General features: G+C 33.4%; 1 protein-coding gene across 2 annotated transcripts; it reads left to right on the plus strand.

Annotated features, from left to right (window-relative positions):
* Positions 1-1,078: 1,078 nt before the first annotated feature.
* On the plus strand, positions 1,079-19,493 carry LOC143063132 (uncharacterized). 2 transcript variants are annotated; one of them, XM_076235108.1, is made up of 6 exons: positions 1,079-1,693; positions 15,380-15,583; positions 16,633-17,290; positions 17,426-17,541; positions 18,022-18,129; positions 18,817-19,493. In XM_076235108.1, exons 1-5 carry the CDS (start codon positions 1,204-1,206, stop codon positions 18,102-18,104), a joined length of 1,551 nt encoding a protein of 516 aa, XP_076091223.1. In that variant the 5' UTR covers positions 1,079-1,203; the 3' UTR covers positions 18,105-18,129; positions 18,817-19,493. The 2 variants fall into 2 exon arrangements, with proteins under 2 accessions (XP_076091223.1, XP_076091224.1); XM_076235109.1 differs by having other exon boundaries at positions 1,530-1,647.
* Positions 19,494-22,267: the final 2,774 nt, after the last annotated feature.

The following is a 22,267-nucleotide window of genomic DNA, read 5'->3' on the forward strand; positions in this document are numbered from 1 at the left end:
GTTCAACCCTAGTGCATGCATGTGTTTGTCCTAAGTCGGGAACCTCTAGCCTTTGCTAATTTTATTTTTAAATTCTGGTTAATTTTTTTCTGAGTTTAGTGTGGCGTTTATTTCGCTGAACTTTTTTTTACAGTATAATTGTTTAGGAGCCAACTGAAACCCGCCTTTGATTGGCCTTTGTTTGTTTTTTGTCGGGTTGTTGTCTCCTTGGCCCATTCCCCGTTTCTTTTATCAACTGTTTGTAATTGATTAAAATTTTGTAAGCTGACTCAAAAACAAAGTATGAGTCGCGGAACATTTTTTAACTACTGATCGATTGTGCAATAATTCTCTGATTGTGTATAAATTATATACAACGAGAAAGAAATAAAGTGTGCAAATGGATACTGGAATATTATAACCTACCAGACGAACTACTAGACATAGATCAGTGAGGAATTCAAGACCAAACTCAGAAAGCTTCTCTGAAGTGGCTAACCTGAGACTACTATGTCACGGTCTATGTGTTATAGTAGTCTCAGGGCTAACCAACACGAACAAAGGATCATGATGATATTTTTTACCAGCACCTGCACACAAAGTTGTAGCACAATTTTGAGCTTTTGCTTATTTAAAAATGTTATGTACATTTTTTGTCATGTTGGAAGACGTCAGTTTTCTAGTTTCTTTGCAGCTATGTCGTAGATGTGGGATGTACTGCCGTATAAGAAAACTAAACGATAAAATTTTAAAATAAGACATCTTATAATGTACTTACAAAAGAGACAAAAAATATGGCTTTGCTTTAAAACGAAAAAGGTAAATTCCCGGCTGATCCCTCTATAAAAAGTTAGATAAAAGTGTATATCGCTCCGTATATGGCCATGTTGAATCAAGGCATTGCATGTAATATATAATTTTTATTAAAATAAAAATTTCCAAATTCAGTGGTTATATTATGAGGTAAAACATTTTTTTTAATTTTTTGTTTATTTTTAAATAGAATGTAAAAGTTGAAATACTTCTTAAATAGTAAAAATATAAAGATAGGAGGTTATCCTATGTCGGAGATGTAAAATGGAAAGAAAGATTAACCTAACTCTCACGTTACTCTCCCCTATCTATTCTATGGTGTCGATCGCAAACAATAATTTTGTAAACATACTACTTCTGATTTAAATGAGGACTGATTTGTGTATGTAACAACTGTACACAACCTCTATTATGCATGATAAAATCTTTGGGTTCAATAAGATTAAGTTTGTGAGAATTGCAAAATTGTTTCAACGGAGTTTCTCACAAAATTCAAAATACAGAAGTCAGCAGAAATTATCCACTATCAACAAGAACGATTGTTTAAAAGAAGAAATAAGAGACTACGTCGTTAAGAATAATCCTCATGAATACAAATTATATGCTGTTGTAGCTGATGCTGCTCCCTTGACATTTCTTCAACGAAAGGTTAATAAACAACTGGGGGAACCATTTTCCTCCAATAGCAGTGTATGGCATTTCCCATATTATAGCTTGAATGATGAAAGGGTGCTAGAAGATACATGTAATGTCAAAGTGGAAATAAAAGGCATAGGAGACTACTCTTCTAATGTATATAGAAAAGGTTATGAAACCCTTCAGCAATATGTCAATGGTGAAGTTTTAGACCAAGAGGTAATTCCTGCATTTACAGCGCTTGAAAGATTTTATAACAACAAAGGTACATGTATGTCATGTATATTAATAGACTTTTTCATTTTACAGACTTTTGACTCCAGACAATATAATTATTCTTCACATAAGCTACTCTGTGGTAAAACATTATGGTTCTCAGGTCAAGGAAAACCTCTGTGGAAAGTAAAATACAGTTTAAACTTGGTGTATTTTTAATAAGAAACAAAATGCTTCCAATGATTTTGTGGTGTTTAGAAAACATTGAATTGGTTTATAAGTTTGAACTAGAAGTATACATTCAAACAAAGAGCAAAAAAGAAAAGAAAAAAAGTACCATTAAGATTTGCAACTAAGAAATGTTCATTTGAAACAGAAAAAATAGATATTGTACAGAGGACTACATTAATATGTTAATACAATACCTAGGTTACATGTATTTAAAAAAAATATTCAAATGAGTTAGAATTGCAAATCTACATTATATGTGTTGTGTACCACAGTGTAGATACTATTCTGTACGCTATCCGGAAGTCGCGATTTTCGAAGCGAGAACTTTTTGGATAGCATGTGAAATTTGATGGATATACTGAATTAAACGGTAAGTGGATCATCTGTACATTGCTGAATGATTAATTCAGCTGACAACGATATTCTCAAATGGTTTAGAATTAAATTTAGCACATTCATTATTCGTATCTCCGTCTTAATCAATAGATTTTCAAGTGCATCACTAAGGACAATCAGTCTGTGAACCTAAAAATAATCTTTTTACCCTCTTAGTGTACAAATTAACGTAAATACCAGACTTAATTAACTAAATGAAATATATTTCAAGTGGTGGTAAAAGTTTCAACCAGATCTTTGAAGCCAGAAATAAGAAAATAACACTTGTTTGAATTTCTCACTGTACGATCAGTCTCGCTTGTATATTTTGAAACTGTATGATCAGTCGTCATTTCACTGTATTCTAGTAGTGATTTCAAAGTTATTTACGATACATTTAGAAGGCGTCATTTGTCTAAATAACACAAATATATTTCAATAAATTCACATCCTGAAAACTTATATGAAACATGTTTAGCTTAATAGGGTGTACTCGACTTACTACATTCAGTATAAGGATGTTAAATGTTGTTAAAATCTTTATTTCACTGTATTCTAGTTAGTGATTTCAAAGTTATTTACGATACATTTAGAAGGTGTCATTTTTCGAAATAACACAAATATATTTCAATTAATTAACATCCTGAAAACTTATATGAAACATGTTTAGCTTATAGGGTGTACTCGACTTACTACATTCAGTATAAGGATGTTTAAATGTTGTTAAAACAAGAGGAAGGTTTGTTGTATGTATAAGTTTCAGAATTGTCCTCCGTTGTACTTAAAATTGTACAAACGCACAGATTTAATTGTAATACAAAAATGCATGTATTTACACACATTCGAGGCTGTACTATAGCCTATAATTGATCACAAGTACTTTACTTTGTTTTGGGAGTAGACCTATTTCTGCGACCAGTGGCGGATCCAGGATTTTTCATAAGTGGGGGCCCACTGACTGACCTAAGAGGGGACCCGCTCCAGTCACGCTTCAGTGATTCCGTATATAAGCAAACACATTTTTTCCCAAAAAGGGGCCGGGCCCCCTGCCCCCCCCCTTAATCCGCCCCTGGTGACACCCAATTGTACAACACTTTGCGGGGGTTTATAATGATAATGAAGGCCGTCTTTCCGTTCGTTCGTTGGACAGTTATACTATGTTTGGCCGGTTTTGTAAGTGCATCTCCTCATTTACCACTTAATATACAATGGGGTTTCCAGTCATTTTTAAATTGAGAGAGGGTCCAATCCAGGAGAAAAGGGGATTCCAAATATATGTTCCCATACAAATGCATTGATAGTTAAAAAGGGTTTCAATCCGCCGGATCTCCTTTTTTTATCCGTCACTTATATGACTTAATTAATCTCTCCAGATTCCTTATCATAAATTACAATGACTGTATTGTGCACCGTCTATTTCGAATTTAAGTAAAACATCTTTTATGGGGGTTCTTTGTATAAGATACGGACTATGCATTATATGGGGCACCTATCAGGTATTTCCAACACCACCTCCTAAACCAATTATTAAAGTTCTGAAATTGCTCCATTTTTAATCAATTAATGCAAATATGCACCTTCTACTTCTATTTTTTGGTGAAAATATTTTTCATGTTTTTATATCTCAAATACGGACTTTGCCATAGCTTTATATTGGGCGTATCTATTTTATATCCACAAATTCCTTCAGACACTTAACTTTATGAATCTTTTTTAGATTCTTTATCATTTAATTAAATTGTGCACCTCTTATTTTCATTTTTTAGAAAACTCACTGTTTTCTCCTTCCGTGATAAGGGCTTTTCCGCTACCTTATTGGGTGGTACCCATTCACTATACGCAACTTTCCTAAACTTACCGTATATTAATAAAACTAGGGGAGGGGGGGGGGGGGGGGGGGCTAGGATGAAAAATTGAGTCCTGGTTTTTTTTTATTTGTAATCTCTATCTTGCCTTTTTATTTTTCAGTCTATTCGGTCCTGCCTTTTTTTCTTAGCTAATCCTGACTTTTTTTACAACAAATGTCATCCTGCCTATTTTTTTGGCCAAGTTACTCATCCTGCCTTTTTTTTTTTTTAACTCAAAATCCTGTTCTGCCTTTTTTTGCAAATCTCTTCTTAGCTCCCCCATAAAAATCAAATGGTATCTCCCTTATAGCAAAATACATAACGGGAGATAAACCTCTAGATGAGAGACATGCATTTTTGATTTATAAATAATAAGAAATATGTGAAATGAAAAACCGTAAACTTAGATGTGGGTCTTCCATTGAATTCGTCGAGAAATAGCTATCCACGAAACTACAATTTTCAACAATACATGAATGAGCCCGACTATAAAATTGCTACACAATGTTGTAAAGCTTTGAACCATTAAACCAAATATCCAAATTATGTCCAACGTTTTTAGGACGATTTTTTTTAACACGACGAGACATACGACGGAAAGTGATCCCTAAATGTCGCATCTGCTTGCGCAGTCGACGTAATAACGCTACAAAGTCCGCATGTACATGCCGGTTCATACGTATATCCAAAGTATAGAAAAAAATTGATTAGAGAAAATGTTTTTAGTGTATGCGAACCAATTAAATCGATGACTTGTGTTCTCTTTTTTAATCAAAACTGTCTTTCTTGTAGGAAAATGGTTGACTCTTTTATTGTAAACGCGTTAGATGAAAGCTTGGAAGTAGAAGAAGAAGAAGTGGAAACAGAACCATCTTTCATGCATTGTTGCACTTTTTGTAGCTATTCCAGTAAATACAAACAAAATGTGAAAAGACACACGCAAAATGCCCATGCTCCAAATAATGCAGAAACTAAACATTTTACAATGTACTTGTGTGATCAATGTGGCATGGTTTTTAAGACAGCTAGTGGACTAAATTTTCATTATAAGGGTAAACATACTCAAGAGTTTAGGTTTAAGTGTAAAGTGTGTGACAGAGGCTTTAACACGCTCTGGAACTATAGAGGGCATATAACAACACATGAGCCAGTGCTTAGACACCGATGTGATGTGTGTGACAAGACTTTTGCGTACAAAGAAACATTGAAACAACATATCACATCCGTTCACACTAATGAGACAAGTATCATCATATGTAGCAAAGAAGGATGCGGAGCTTCATGCAATTCACAGAAATCTTTAAAGGAACATTTCCTTGCAGTACATGGTGGAAGAGAACTCAAGTGTGATTTATGTGGAAAATCGTATAAGTGGAGATCAAGTTTAAGATACCACAAAGAACATGTGCATTGTTAGATTGATTTTTTACACTTCGTTCTTGTTTATTTATCACATTGAGGTCCTTTACTGACCATGGCTATTTGTTATTTTTTATTTACAATTGTACACATTATATGGCAGCATTTAAATTTGTTTACATTTGTTGTGTTTGATGTTTTGGAATAAACTTTTGGAATAAGAACGCTAGTGTTTCTTTACACTCACCTAAATAATTTACCACAAAGAACATGTGCTTTGTTAAAATCATTTTTTATACTTTGTTCTTGTTTATTTATCACATTGAGGTCCTTTACTGACCATGGCTATTTGTTATTTTTTATTTACAATTGTAAACATTATATGGCAGCATTTAAATTTGTCTACATTTGTTGTATTTGATGTTTTGGAATAAACTTTTGGAATAAGAACGCTAGTGTTTCTTTACACTCACCTAAATAATTTACCACAAAGAACATGTGCTTTGTTAAAATCATTTTTTATACTTTGTTCTTGTTTATTTATCACATTGAGGTCCTTTACTGACCATGGCTATTTGTTATTTTTTATTTACATTACAATTGTAAACATTATATGGCAGCATTTAAATTTGTCTACATTTGTTGTGTTTGATGTTTTGGAATAAACTTTTGGAATAACAACGCTAGTGTTTCTTTACACTCACGAAACTGATAACATACCATCGCATGATAAACTTATTTTTTTTATTAGAAGTTTAGAGCTTCTGTTCAACTGGGAAAATGATGTGTTATTAAGAGTTCATTCAAGATTATGATTATCACACCTGGTTGAAAGGGGGGACAACATATATTCTAGTAATACAAATTATTTTCAGTGGCATATTTCAAAATTCTATGAAATAGATATATTCTGCAAATATTGCTTTAACACTATGTGATCATGAGGGTGGCATATATTTGCCCCTTCTTTTCACTTAGTTTAGTCGTCCTAATGACATGTAAAACATACTTATATATATAACAAGTACACTAAAGTAAGTGACAAGTAGACCTAATTCAGTGACAAGTAGACTTAACTAAGTGATAAGTAGACCATATAAAGTTACAAGCAGAATTTGTTAATTGACAAATAAACTTGTAGATACACAAATCGACTTGTCAGGTAACACTTGTCTTCTTGTAACTTAATTAAGTCTACTTGACGCTTAATTAAGTCTACTTGCCACTTTATTAAGTGCACTTGTCAGATATATAAAAGTCGTCATAATTGTACAAAAACACTAAAGAAATTTTGATTTTCGACAAAATAGTTTCATTTTATTATTTGACAAATTACTTAATTAACTGGCAAGTCGACTTATTTTAGCTTATTAAGACGACGCAACTAAGTGACAAGTAGCAGCAGATATATGCCACCATAAACAACACCATCAAAAACAATAAAAAAAAAACCACAAAGGTATGCATTGTAATTCACATAATTATTAGGCGCTTAGCTTTACATTCAATCGTCTAAATAGTCATATAAGCATTTGATAGTGCTTCAAGTTGTGATTTCATTTTCAGTTATGTCCAATCCCATTCTTACATGAGGTAATATTTTGGACTCATCACAACGATGATGCTGTCTTATTGGTCTTGCACCTCTACTTGACATGGACGGGTCACTTATTTCTCCCCTTTTCCGCTTTCCATAGGATCTTTTTGCCCTTTCCGGTGAATCAAATGTGTGATTTCTGTAATTGATAAAACAAAACAAAATTATAAAACAGATGATTGGTGAATATCTTAGCTGTTCATTACAGATCTTTTATGATCTATTTTTATATCAAAGTGACTGCGTGTTCGTACCAGCTATTTATACGTCGATACTTAGTGGGAAATTTTGAACTTAACCAAACTTGTCTAATTCCTTCCTATTTTAGTTTGTCCCAGTCAGGTTAGAAAATTGGTTCAGGCATGTGGTTGTCTCTTTTTGAATATGAATAAGAAGATGTGGAATGAGTGCCAATCAGACTTCTCTCCATCCAAGAAATAATGGAAATAAAGTTAACAATTATAGGCTTCTATACGGCCTTTAAAACGGCATTTGCTGACATCGAAATCTGTACTCACACAACCATGTTGAATATTTAGATAAAGTTTTAAATGTGTTTTATTTTTGATCAACTGGATTATTTTGTCGTGGCCATTTATTAGGCTTGTTGCATAGATTGGTTACCCTTCTGTATTCAAGATGATTAAGGGCTTGTATATATCGTTAAATCTCTATCTTTCCACATAGTCTGTAAAGTACAAATCCATAGTTATGACATCATAACAAAAACTCATAGTTTATTAATAATGAGATAAAAAAAAGTCATATTACTCAGATGATATCTCATAAAGTTAAATATTATCTCATATAGTGAGATAGTCACAACTCTTAATTATATAATGCACTCTTTTAATCATGAAAAAAAAATCATGATAATTTACAACCATGCAAATACATCTAGTATTTATATGAGATACCATATTAAAGTTATGGTATATGTATATCATCTAATACTTAATAGATATGAGATATCATCACATAGTAATGAGATAAAACTATGAGGTTTCAATTCGTTATTATGAACTCTTTCAAATCTGTGACTTGTTATCTCACAATAAACAGAGGAGATAACTCATTATTGTGAGATAGTCATGTTATTAAAAGAAAGTTGTTGCAACAATATGTTTCTGTATAAAGGTTTAAATAACTTGCCTTGGAACGATTGATTCTACGTATGTTGGTGTTATGTAAGGTATATTCAAACTTGTGATTTGCTGCTTTTCTAACTCATGTACAGGGTAAACCTTGGCTCGACTGGTGTGCATGGCAAATTTCCTAAAATTGATTTTTAAATTACATATATTAGACAAAAGCAAGTACTTTGTTTTAATGTTATTTGTGCAAATATATGACCGTTAGTATTCTCGTTTGAATGGTTTTACACTAGTAATTTTGGTGCCCTTTTAGCTTTTTGTTCGGTGTGAGCCAAGGCTCCGTGTTGAAGGCCGTACAATGACCTATAATGGTTTACTTTTATAAATTGTTATTTGGATGGAGAGTTCGTCTCATTGGCACTCACACCACATCTTCCTATATAAAAAAAAACAAAATAATCAGTTTGACTCAAGTTCACATCCCTTTTATACGTTTCAAATCGTTTTTTGTTTTGTAAAAATGTGAGACTGTTAGTTTTTCCTGTTTCAATTGTGTTTAACTGGTCATTTTGGGGGCCTTTATAGCTTGATGTTCGATGTGAGGTAAGATTCCGTGTTGAAGGAAGTACTATGACCTATATTTTTAACTTTAAATACATTGTGACTTGTATGGAGAGTTGTCTGATTGGCACTCATACCACATCTTCCTATTTATATGAAGTTAAAATTTGAAAATAAATAAACCTATAAATATATCCCTTCCATTTTTGAAAGGTTGAAAATATGTTTTTTTTTGTGTCTAAACACACTTACCTATTGGGATCAAGTCTTGTACCAATCAGGTCACATGCTGTTCTTATTGCTGCTGGTACATCATCTGGTCTAATAATACCACTACCTTTAGGGTCTAAGTCTTGGAACGCCCCAAAAAAGTTCTCAGCTTCTAAACTACCCAATGCTCGTGAGTTATAACTTCCCGACTTAACAAATGGAATGATCTGAATTCGGCGTTCTATATTTGTTAATAAACCCTCAAACATTATATGTGGTATTCCTTTCACATGCAATCCAGGGGGTGGAAACTGCATGAAGTTAATGTCCTTCAAAAGCCAATCTCTAAAGCGGAGTCTGCGTTTAATTCTATCTATAACATCAATTCCTGGGTCATCTTCAGCCGCATACCACTCTCTTATCAGCCGACAGAAAAGGGCTTCATTAAAATCCCCATTTGAATGCAAAGCTTTTTCTACGTCTTCAGAAAAAGTTTTTTGTGCGAATCCATTGCTCTGTTTGTCAACTAAATCCTCGACTAATGCTAGGCTAAGGCCACAACCATTGACATTGCTATTTTTCGCAACTTTGATCCAAGCTTCTTTTTTTATCCCACACGCGTCTATTCCAGTACTACAGCACTTCACTCTCGCATTCACAAACAAGTGATGACAGTCAAGAAGATTGAACTGATACATGTATCGTTCTGGAATGTATTCAGGCATTGAATACCATGTCACGGCTTGTTCAATTCCTGAAATAAGAGTTTTCTTGGCAAATGGAGAGTGTTGTTGCCAGTCAGTAAATCTACCAGGAAAAATATGTTCGGCATAAATAATGTTTAGAATATGCTTTGGAAATTTGTCGATTTCTATTATACACATCTTCTTTAGTGAAAGCATCTTTTTTTCTTTTTTCTTTCCTAACAACTTTTTTTTGAGAGACAATGGAGAAGAAACACATTTAAAAAGCAATTCTATCAATTTAGCTTTCGGCCATGACAAGGTAAATTGGATACTTTCAGTCTTCAGTTTTTGTGATATGGTTCTCACACAAATTTGTAACTCATGCCTCGTGAATTTCTTGCCTATTCCATCGTGCAATTCAAAATAGTTTGCAAAGTCTTCAATCTTCAAACTTTGCCACTTTATAGCACTCACTTTTTTATCTAAGACTATAGCTGACAACATTCTTTCAAAGTCAGAAGCTGTTAGAAAACTCATAGGACTGTCGTTCAGCTCTGTAGATGTAGCAGACGTATCTATCGGATCAGAAACATCAACTTCCATTGATTCTGTTATTTTTTCTGATAAATTATCTTCAAATATATCATTTAACGAGTCTGTCATATCTAATGAAATGTGAGTACAAGTGTCTAGTTTTGAATTTGTACAAACACTGTCTATTTCAGATATCATGTTTTCATCAACTGTTTCCGCAATCTGTGGTGGCAGCGCATCTAGTACAGTTTTAGAAGTAGCTTCTTCCTCTTCTACTTCAGTTGATTCTTCATTTAATGAGATTTTCGATCTAAGAAATTTCAAAACGTTTGGAGATGTTTTGTATAACCTTGAGTCTTGTCGGTTGTTCTGTGAAACTATGAGAGAATAAAAATTATTATGTTCCTCGTTCTTTCGGAATTTTTGTTCAACTAAGGTCTGTTCTATCAGTTCATTTAAAGATTTGGCTTTGACTATGTTAGTGTTTTTTATGCTGCGAACAATTTCTGATTTACTCATTTTTTTCGATTCTCTAAAAACGTCTTTCTGTAACTGAAGAATGGTGAGTGGGTGTCCATTACTCGATCTAACTGCCAACTGGGACCACTGTCCATCAAACGAGACAACAGGTGTATATAAGCCATTAAGGTAACATCTTTGCAAAGTATCATCGATCATCTTTCGCATTACAGATGAGGTTAAACTGTAACCCTTCATGCTGAAACCGACCGGGGTTGAGTGTTGCTTCTCTCTCTCGTGAATTCGATCTAAATCTGAAATAAGAAATATAAGTACTTCGCTAGCAAGGTGCCTTTCAAGCGAGTACGCTTGGTCTAAACAACTGTTGATTTCAATCGTTGTCATCTGTAAAGTTGTAACATCATGTTTGGTATGAGGTTTTACTGAATCTAAACAACTTGTATGACAATTCCGACCTATCTTCTCACTTTCCACTGATGAATGTTCGTGTTTACATTCTCTATTTACTTGACAAGATGGGATTTCAGCCAGAAACTGTACTTTATTGTCACAGTAGGTTTTGATTTTTTCTTTTATTGTCTTTAGTTCATCTGGTAGTTTTTTTGGCATTACTGGCTTCTCAGTACCGTATATTGTTTTTAGTTTTGCCAGTATTTCATTCCACAGCTCTTCGTCAAAGTTTGCAACACAGACGGTTGTACTATCGGTACTGTAGCATAGGAATAGCAAGCTACTTGCATTCAATACATACATTTCAGATAAAACCTGTATCACGTAATACCAAGGCATCTTGTAATAAACTGGAGTTGTATACAGTTTATTTGGATAGGGACACTTGATTTCTATAGCAAGAGCAACTGCATCAGATGGCTTGTTGTTTTCTGAATTAAAGTATCTAGCACTACCATCTGGACTGACAATGAGAAATGTTTCATCTTTGTCACATACTACCTCACAACCCTCCTCCACAAATGAGAAGTTCGGATAAAAGATTGGCAATATCTTAGAAACAAGAGTTCCTATGGCATTAATTTCATTGTCGGTTCCATATTTCATTCTCTTTTGGGCATCCTCCGAAAAATCTGGTCGGTCTTTTTGATGAAAGACGTATTCAAAATGTTCTTGTAATTTCTTAAGTCCTGACAATCCTAGTGCTTGGTGAGCGGTACTTCCGGTTACTTTAGCGGTTTTCCTAATAGAATGCCATTCATCTGATCTTTGTTTAATGAGTGACGTGTTTAAGTTTTGGATATCCCCTTCGACTTTCAAGCCAGTCAAACAGACGTAATTCTGCTGAATTGATAAATCACAAGCGTCTCCTTTGTTATAAAATGTTTGAACACCATTACAGACGGAAGTTGCGTGGCCTACCGAATCAATTACTCTCAATAGTCTACTTATGCATAAGTCTAGCTTAAATATGAAAGTTTTTATTGCACTTAGAGCATAGGAATATTTTGCTTTCATAGCATCATTGATACACGTAACCTTCAGCTTTTCTAGAGCAATTACCTTCGACTGTTTCACTGTTCGCAATTTTCGCAGTCTTTGACTTAAATTACAGATCATTTGTTTTGCTACTCTTGAAATATCATTTTTCAGGTGTTCTGGTGTATGATACAAATCATAAATATCTCTTTTTTCAATCTTGTTTAATATTTCAATGAAGTCTTCTACAAGCTTCTTGTCTATGCTGAGTTTGTCTTTACAATCCTGAAGAGTTGGTGGACCTTCGTATCCCCAAAGATTAACATCGCCGTATACTTGATTTTGTGCGCCATGGTTTATTTTCTTTCCATCTACGCATAGTTTAAATGTCTTAGAAAGACAGCAGCTATCATCATAAATCAACTCGATCATTTCGTCCAATATTCCAGGCTGTATGTTTTTTAGTTTATGTGATAACTCGGTGCTGTCTAGATATTTTCTATCTGGAACTGCGAAGTTGATAACCGATTCTTCTGGCTTTGTATCACCTTTGGCTTCCTGACCTTGGTTTTTCCATCCTGCCATAAAACGGAGAAATTTTCCTTTAAAAAGTTCATGTCCAACTTTCCAGAACTGTTTAACATCTTGTGAATATCTCATTGCATGTGTGTTACTTTTTGAGAACCATTCAACGACGTCTGAGAAAAGCAGGAAAGCAATGTTATTCATAGGAAGCTTGTTCTCGTTTATCAATGTATGGAACTTCACATACATATCTTGTTTATTGCAACTTTTCAAATTTTCAAGTACTGTAGGAACTAACTGTAAAATTTCTTTTAATAACACTTGATCATTTGTGTTTGTCTCATTTAGATTTATGACAGCCGAATCTTCAGTCTGTGTATGCCTTGTTGACATTTCCGAACTCGTAACCATACTTTCATGATCATTGGCGGAATCGTTACTGCTATTTACGAGAATATGGCTGTTATCTTTAATTGAAACAGAACTAAGTTTTTGTGTTAATGATATGCTTTCAGTGTCATTCTGTTCAGATTCTGTTCCACATTTCTTCTTTACAGGTGACAACAGTTCCGAAGAAATGTTACATATATTAAGTGTGTATGATTCACATTGGGGAATTATGAATTTATTGTCCTTCTTAATTTCAGCAGGTATTATCTTGAAGTTTTTAGTTCGGACATTTGTAGTAGATGATGAAACGCGTGTTGCCACTTTCAACTTTAATTCTTCTGAATCATGACGAATTATGCAATGATCTACCAGTTCTGCAAAATCTCTTGACCGTACATTTGTACAATAAAAACACCGAAACTCTGTCATTGGATTATCCTGAAAAAGAAATATATCTTTCGTATATTTGAATGCATTACAGCATTTAGAATCATATTCAAAACAGTGTGGTCCTGGCCATTGATTCACGACCTAAATTATCCCATTGACTGGGACAGATTTGGTGAACGTTTGTCGGTAACAATCACTGCTCACTATGTACTTGTTAAAGACACTGAATCTGTGGGGTCACATAAGGTTCTCAACACCTAAATAAAGTAATAAATCAAAACATAAAGGTTATTCGTGAATAATTTTTCGAATTATTTTATTATTAAAGGCGTTAAGAACCTATGGTGACCACACAGTTTAAATTCTATAATAAGTAAGAAGTGAGCAAAGGTCGTTACCGTCAAAGGTTCACTTAATCTGTCCCAGTCAATGGGATAATTTAGGTCGTCAATCAATGGCCAGGACCACACTGTTTTGAATATGATTCTATATTGATTTGAATTTAACATGTTCATTTCATTACCAATTTTCAAATAACAAAGTCAGTAGATATTAATAATGTGCCTCCTTTTCACCCCATCCCAAAGTTTTTCTCAGGGTCGACTAATATCAACGTTTAACCTGAATGTTTCGGCGGACGGTGTAAATAGTCTTTTAAAATGTTATAGCTAAAAAGATAACTGCAACTATACACTATTACAAAGTCCACAAGTAAATCAAGTATTGCTTTTTAGGCGTTTGATTTTAAACAAGACTGACGGAACAAAAATACAATTATTTTGCAGTCTACAAAAATCATCATATCTATATTTATATTGTCTGATGAACGATATTACACTGTAAAGTTCCCTGGACAGTTCATAATATCATATAAATACGTAGATACCTTCAAATTGCCTTTGTTTTTTTCTTCAAAATCACGACTGGTCATACAGTAAAAATATTTGAAATCGCTACTAGAATACAGTCAGTTATGGACTGATCGTACAGTAATTTATTTTGGGATCCTCAAGGAAAACATATTTTTTATGGGAAATACGAATGTTCTACTTAAATACGAAACGAATATTGAAACAGTATATATTGAACTTTAAACTGATGCAAATATTTGCAATAAAATGTTATTTGTTTTGTACTACAAGAGCAAAATTGGCCATCGGTTTCACTTTTTTCTCTGAAGTTGGTATGATGCACACGTATATTTTATATTCTACTGCATGTTTTTGTTAAAGTTACACATATTTATGATGCTTTACATACCTTGAAGATGTTCAAAGCTCTTTATAGGTATAGGTGTAAACAAATGACGAGAAAAGTCACCGTAGGCAAAACCGTCCTGTTAGCCAGTTGGTAGTCATCGCTTCGAAAATCGCGACTTCCGGATAGCGTACAGAATAGTATCTACACTGTGTGTACAGTACATGAATATACATGACAGTTTCTATTCTGTATAACTTCTCAATTTCATATCAATCAGAAATTTATGTAAAAAAAAACCAACATCTAAAGGGTGCCTAGGGGTGGGGTATTTTAATAGATATAAACTAGTCACCAAAGATTCATGAAAACTATTCAAAGCACTTATGAGTTAATGTCTTTAACTGGAAAATCACCTTTTGTTATCAATAAAATCTCATAACTCAGAAATGTAATATGTAAACTTTATAAAAATCAAAAGGGAGCTTAGTCAAACAATGCTCATGATTACAATTCATTGAAAGCAAGCTTTAAGTGTACATGTCTGCTATAAAGAGAAACGTTGTAATAAGACCAAGGTCTTGTGCAATGCTCATGAGTAATTTTTTTAAATTATTTTGATTGAATTATTCAATTTGTGATATCTGAATATTGTAATAATTAATATGGATGATCTGAATGGTCTTTTTATGCCCCATCTACGATTTTTAAGCCAAATTCTAATTTTAAAACCAAATTAGATAATTACCCAATTTCACGGTCCATGGAACATGGAAAAGGATAGTGCGAGTGGGGCATCCGTGTACTTTGAACACATTCTTGTTTTCTCAGAAATTCATGAAAGAAGTCTACAAAAGCTGAAGAATGTTAAGCTGTCAGACAGTGAAGTAACCATAGTGATGACCAATCACCTTCTTTCTCAACTTATTTATCATCCAACAAACTATCTAATTGATGTGAACTCATTGGAAGAACCAGCTGGAGAATGTCCCTGTGATTGTGGCAGTCCAATACACTATGGAAATACTTATATTGGTAAAAACTAATGAAATAATGTTGGCATAAGATAAGATAAGAAAACTTTATTTTGATTCGGCATAAGTACAAATAAGCAACACAAGCTTTAAGGAGCTTTTGACGAATATAAAAACAAATAAATAACATAAAAACAGTGCATTTTGACATTAAAAACAACCTGTAATACAAAGTGGCATTTTAAAAATATTTATGCAGCCTATTTGATAAAGATCTTACTTTTTAATGATTATTGAAAGGCATATACATATTTCAAAATTCTCTGTTATTTCCATAAATTTGGGAGAAAAATGGTGTCATATGACTTTAATATTGTTTCTGCATTCAATATATAGTTTTTACAGAATATGCCAACACCTTATTTTTAAACACATCTAAAGCCACAAAAAAAGACAGAACAGACAGAAATTACTTTTAAAACACTAAGTTCACATCAGAGTTTTAAACAAATTCCTGTTTAAAATTAATCTTAAGTTTGCAATTTCAGATTTAACCATCATTTTGATGATCATTTTAAAAATTTGAAGATCTGGTATGATTACCAACATGACAACTGTTTACCAGAGTTGAATTGACATGGATATAAGCAATAATAGATCACTGTATAGCATTCAACAATGTGAAAATATTATAGTCAGCTATATTAAAAAGGCTGTGACATGAAAAATATGACATTCAAATCATTTGACAAACGGGGAAAATTGATACTCTGATTTATACATACAATTAAGAAAAAATGATAAAACAGACATGAACCAATGACAGAAACTGAATTACAGACTTTAATTTGGGACAGGCACAAAAAGGTTGTGGGGGTGGAAAATGTTTGTGAAATTTTAACCCTCCTCTTTTCTTATATATAGATAGGACAGCAGTGTTAAAGCACAACATACATGACATATAAAGAACAAATTATAAAAAATTATTTGAAATTGCTTAACCCTCTTTTTGCTTTTATTGGCAATAATGCCCATTCTGTTGTATATAGTATTTGATTGTCATGTATAGTTTTACTTTTCATTACTGGTCTTTTACAACTGTGCTTTTAGGAAGTCACCAGCTATTCAATGGTCCAGCAGACATAATAATATTTCCATCGGCAAAGAAAATAATTTGGAATAATACTGAGAATTCATCTCTGTTCAAAATCATAAATGGATCGAATGAATGGAAGCTGGGGGAAAACATTGATGATGATAAGGAACTATCTCAAGATGAGCTGGACACTTTAGAGCTAAATATAGAAACAGAATTTACCAATAACCAAGTTAACCAAATATGTAAACAGGCAATAGCTGCATCTTTGTGGAAACATAAAAAACGCTTGAATAGTGTAAATGATGCATCTGGTCATTCAATGATACCTGTTTGTTTACTAAATAAAACTAGATATATGATGGCTTTGTATAATGCAGAGTATGATTATCTTTTAAGAATGGAGAACAAGGGCTTGCCTATTTTTCAAAATGAGGATTGTAATGAACTTAATTTTTCTGCAGTTATTGACCTGTGGCTGATGATTCACCATTCCATATTTTCCTCAGTGCCATCTGAAGAAGATATACAAAAATTTGAAGGAACTTGTCATCTCGCAACAAAACTAGATGAGAAATTTATAGAAATTGTGAAAAGCTCGGAATTTGATTATGTTGTAGCTGTAGATAATACATCGCGGAAGCCAAAAAAAGTATTTTGGAACCGTTCAAGGTAAATGTCCATATGTATTTACTATTATCAAAGCATCTACATGTCCTTTCTCATGTTTGATTTATGATTATTATTGATATTTTATTATATTAAACATTGAACAAACAGATAATACATACATTGCTATTTTTTCAGTTGTCCTGTTCCTACTTGTACAACAGAAGTATGGAAAGTAAAAAAGGTACATCCTTTCCCTGAAAATTGGATGAAAATACCAGCAAAGGTCAAAGATCAAATTAAGAATGAATTTGGTAAGTGCTGACATTATATGAATTACATGATACAGGAAATTCCCTAGAGTACATATCACAATTAAAATCAGGTGGAAATTATGAATTATTTTAGTCTATTTATTGTGTTATATTAATTGAATTATATATATAAACAGCAATTTAGGTTCACAGTGAGAAAAAAACATTTTATTTTCTAGTATACCAACATGCTACATGATTACAATTTGTAATTTGACATCAGCACAATCAGAAATTAGATGCTGGATAAAAAAAATTGAACCATAATTTTAAATGTCCACAGTCATATACTGATGGACAGTACAAACACAACATTAGTCTGATTAGATTCTCTTCTACTCTGACCTTGACAGATATTTGCTATAAGATTTTGACCTCAAAGAATCAACATGAAAATAAATTAAAATTTGTAAGGCAGGTAAGCTTGTTTAAATTTCATTGTACAGAAATTGTTTACAATTTACTTTACATTTTTTTCAGAAATTACAGATGAAATGCATGCATGTTGCTCAGTGTGTTTAGATAGAATTAGGAGGAAAATAAACAAGCAGACATGGAAATGAACAGTTTGCTCAAAAGATACATAAGGTATTAGTTGTCAGATGTATATACCCTTCAGGAAGTTTGACCTAGACTAGTAAATATTCTTGATTAGGAGATGAAGTACTGCAAATTCAGATTTTTTTTCTATGTTTTTATAATTATGTAATCATTGCTGTTTTGCTCAAATTAAAACTCATAGTTAAAATCATTTTTGATAGCATGAAATTATTAATAAGCTACATTAATTTTCCTGAAATATCAATAACTAATCTCTCATTTTTGTTCAGTGTTCAACAATGGATTTAATAAATATATACAAAAGTATTATTCACTTGCTTTGAAATTATTTTTATTTCATTTTTATTGTGAAATTTGATTGCCATAACATTACATGTGTAAGTAACATAATGAACGTCTCCATTTTATTTATAAATAACTTACAATGGTAAAACTGCCAGGAGACATATTTTCCTTTAACATTTTCACAAAATATAGGGAATACATTATAAATACTATATACTTGAAAAGGTACATACAACTTAGCAATAAAAGAGAGCCAAAAGAAACACCTTTCTTTTCAATGGTAGTTGTATACAAAATCTGGTGCATAATATGATCTTATACTAGGGAGTATGCAATATTTTCAATGAGGATCTTATTAAAACTGTAGACTCAGATAAAAATTTGCAATTTACTTGACATAATTGTTTTAGAATTTTTTGTATTTTTAAGGTTAACAGCCAACTAGGCAACCTTGGTCTTTTTCGTTTGTTCTTCAAGCATGAACAATAAAAGAACTTATGTGCAGATAGACTTCAAGGCCTTTAGAACTACGTGCAAGGAATAAGAAGTGGTGGAAAACATAAGAGGAAACCTATCCTTTAAAGATACAATTTGGACATATTTAACCATATACAATAAATCAACTGACATTTCAACAAACCAATCCACATACATTAAAGTCATTTATTTGTAAGGAGTGGTTATTATTCAAGACTCAATAAATTAAATTATTTGGAGGAAGGAAGTCTTGAATCTAATATCAATTTCATATGCATCATCAGAGGCGGATTTAGAGGGGGCCCCACCCCCTTTTCTGGGAAAAATTTGGTTGATTATATAGGTAATCTGCTGAATCATGACCGGAGCGGGCCCCCTCTTAGGCAGTCAGTGGGCCCCCACTTATGAAAATTTCTGGATCCGCCACTGATCACTCATATTGAAAGACTTTATAGAAAGAAATGATAAATCAAAGTGCTTGTGATCACTAAAGGTAAAAAGATTGCTTTCATATGCAACTTTGCATATTTTAGATAAAACATTGAATAGTATTTTAGCTATGCAAATTATAAGTTTGAGTTGGAGTTATCTTCCATTTCTCATGATTGTACATTTGTAGTTTAACCTATTTTTATGCAGTTAAGCTGCATTATGCGAGCACCCTAGATGTGTGTTCTACCCAATAAATCCTGAAATACTTGCCATTGTTATTATCTAGCTTGCTACTATGTTATATATAACTAATTGAACACTTTTTTAATACTTTTTATTCTGGATTACAAAAAATATGACCAGAAAAACCTTAAATGATCGTCGATTTATCCAAAAGTTTTAAAGTTACACATAGGAAGTAGTGCTTATTAAGAATCCTTGTGTAGTTCATTATGACTTGTGCTTTTAGCTAAGATGTCAAAGAACAATTGTATGAAATATTTAATCGCCGAAAATCTCTTAAGACAAGTAGTTTAGATTTCCCAAATGACAAAAGTCGTAGGAATATTGTTTGTCATCAATACGTAGTACAACTACGTCAGTAGTCTATTATATAATAAGTTCAACTGTTCATGCTGTTGGCGGCAATTTCAAATTAGAAAAAGAAATTTTCGTAGCTTTTCAATTTTGAGGCAGGTGTGCAAATTAGCGGTGGTCCGAGGTCCGCGACCTTCCACTTTTGAAAGCGAAATTTCGACTAGGATAGTTGGTTTCTAGCTACGCCCGACGTAGTCACCTTCCACTTGAGAAAGAAAATAAGAAATTACTTTGCAAACCTTTTCACCATGTTCACCAAAGTCTCCAATTAAACGAGCTAATAACTTATTTTTATCATTATTATTCATGACGGCGATGTTCATTTTGTTCAACCGCTAGCTTTATACAGAAATCGCCGACAAATATTGTATAAATTCGAGTAAAATCGTATCTGATTGACAAAAACAACATTGTAAACACATAACAATGGCGGCCGGGAAGACAAAATTTTACAAAATCGTTTCGATTCCGGAAGCGGATAAGGGTAATTCCGGGTTTGGCGTTCATTTACAAAATAAATCCAAGCAGGTGAAAAAATACATCTATGCATGGTAAATGAATATAAACACTAGTATTGTAAACCAAAAGATATATGTAAAAGAAAGAAAAAGCAGAAAAATATTTTTATTCAGAAACTCAAAATTACTTTTTGACAAATTCCAATACAACGTGACAGCTAGGAACAGTATATCTAACAATATACATGTTCATGGTCACAGTCTAAATTTTCTTTATAAATGATAAATGATGATAATGCATGTGAGATGCTTTTAAAGTGTAAACATATTACTGCAATTTCGAGGGGTTATTTGTTTTTCTCAATTTTGAAGGGTCAATTAAAGTAGCTGAAAGTTTCTTTCTTTATTTTCACAAATAATGCAACTATATTATATATACCTTAATTTAAGTAAATCATATGATATATAGGTGGCATTCTTTGGGCCACTCTGCCCCCTCCTGTTTGATAACTTGAAAACGGTCGAGCTCCCCACCCCTAAACCATATGAGGGGCAGATCCAGGATTTTAGGTTCGGAGGGGCGCAAACTTAAATTTTCGCCGAGCAGAGCGAGGCTAAAAAAAATTGAGGTAAAATTATCGGAATATTCTTTATTTAGCTGAGAACAACCCATGCTTTGCAAATTTAAGGGGGTGCAAGCCCGCAACCCTCCCCCGTCTGAATCCGCCCCTGCATATATTCAAGTATAGGACAATATAATAAATAAAAAATGAAATATAGGGGGAGTCCCTGGAGTTACCCCACCCTCTCCTGTTTGAGAACTTGGAAACGGTCGAGATCTATACCCCTTAACCATATATATTCATGTTTGTAACAATATGAAAAATCAATTGAAATATAGGAAGAGTCGCTGGGGGTCACCCCACCCTTCCTGTTTTAGAATTTAAAAATGGTAGAGATCCCCACCCCTAAACCATATATATTCATGTATGGGACAATATAACAAATCAGATGAAATATAGGGGGAGTCCCTTGGGTCACCCCACCCCCTCCTGTTTGAGAATTTGAAACCCATTTAGATCGCCACCCCTTAACCATATATATTCATGTACGGGACAATATAAAAATTCAAATGAAAGATAGGGGGAGTCCCTGAGGTCACTGTTCACCCTCCTGTTTGAGAACTTGGAAATGGTCAAGATCCTTACCCCTAAACCATATATACTCATGTATGGGACAATATAACAAATCAAATGAAATATAGGGGAAGTCCCTGTGGTCATCCAAACCCTCCTGTTTGAGAACTTGGAAACGGTCGAGATCCCCACACCAAAACAATACATATTCATGTATGGGTCAATATAACTAATTAAATGAAATATAGGGGGAGTCCCTGGGGTCACCCGACCCCTCCTGTTTGAGAACTTGGAAACCAATGAGATCCCCACCCCTAAACCATATATATTCATGTATGGGACAATATAACAAATAAAATGAAATGTAGAGGAAGTCCCTAGGGTCACCCTACCCCCAGTGGCGGATCCAGAAATTTTCATAAGTGGGGCCCACTGACTGACCTAAGAGGGTCCCGCTCCAGTCACGCTTCAGTGATTCCCTATATAAGCAACCATTTTTTTCCCAAAAAAAGGGGGGGCTGGCCCCCTCCCCCCTAAATCCTCTGTTTGAGAACTTGAAAACCGTTGAGATCCCCACCCTTAAATTATATATATTCATATGTATGGGAGTCAGACCTCGCCTTTGATCTCTGTTGTAGTGAACATTTGTCTGATTCGTGTCTCATAACTTTTGTACTATAGAACACAAACTCAGTTTTCTTTCCAGGGAAACCAGTCCATTCATACTATTACATGTTCATACTAAGTCAAATTGAACTTCTAGCAGTCAAATAAAACCAA

The sequence above is a fragment of the Mytilus galloprovincialis genome, chromosome 2 (genome assembly GCF_965363235.1).
Source record: "Mytilus galloprovincialis chromosome 2, xbMytGall1.hap1.1, whole genome shotgun sequence".
In the NCBI taxonomy this organism is placed as follows: domain Eukaryota; kingdom Metazoa; phylum Mollusca; class Bivalvia; order Mytilida; family Mytilidae; genus Mytilus; species Mytilus galloprovincialis.

Excerpts from the sequence above, each read along its gene's own strand:
- LOC143063132 (XM_076235108.1), top strand. The coding sequence starts at position 1,204 with ATGCATGATAAAATCTTTGGGTTCAATAAGATTAAGTTTGTGAGAATT. Across the intron at positions 17,291-17,425 it reads GTATTTTGGAACCGTTCAAG|TTGTCCTGTTCCTACTTGTA; the intron begins GTAAATGTCCAT and ends CTATTTTTTCAG. Across the intron at positions 17,542-18,021 it reads TCAAATTAAGAATGAATTTG|AAATTACAGATGAAATGCAT; the intron begins GTAAGTGCTGAC and ends CATTTTTTTCAG.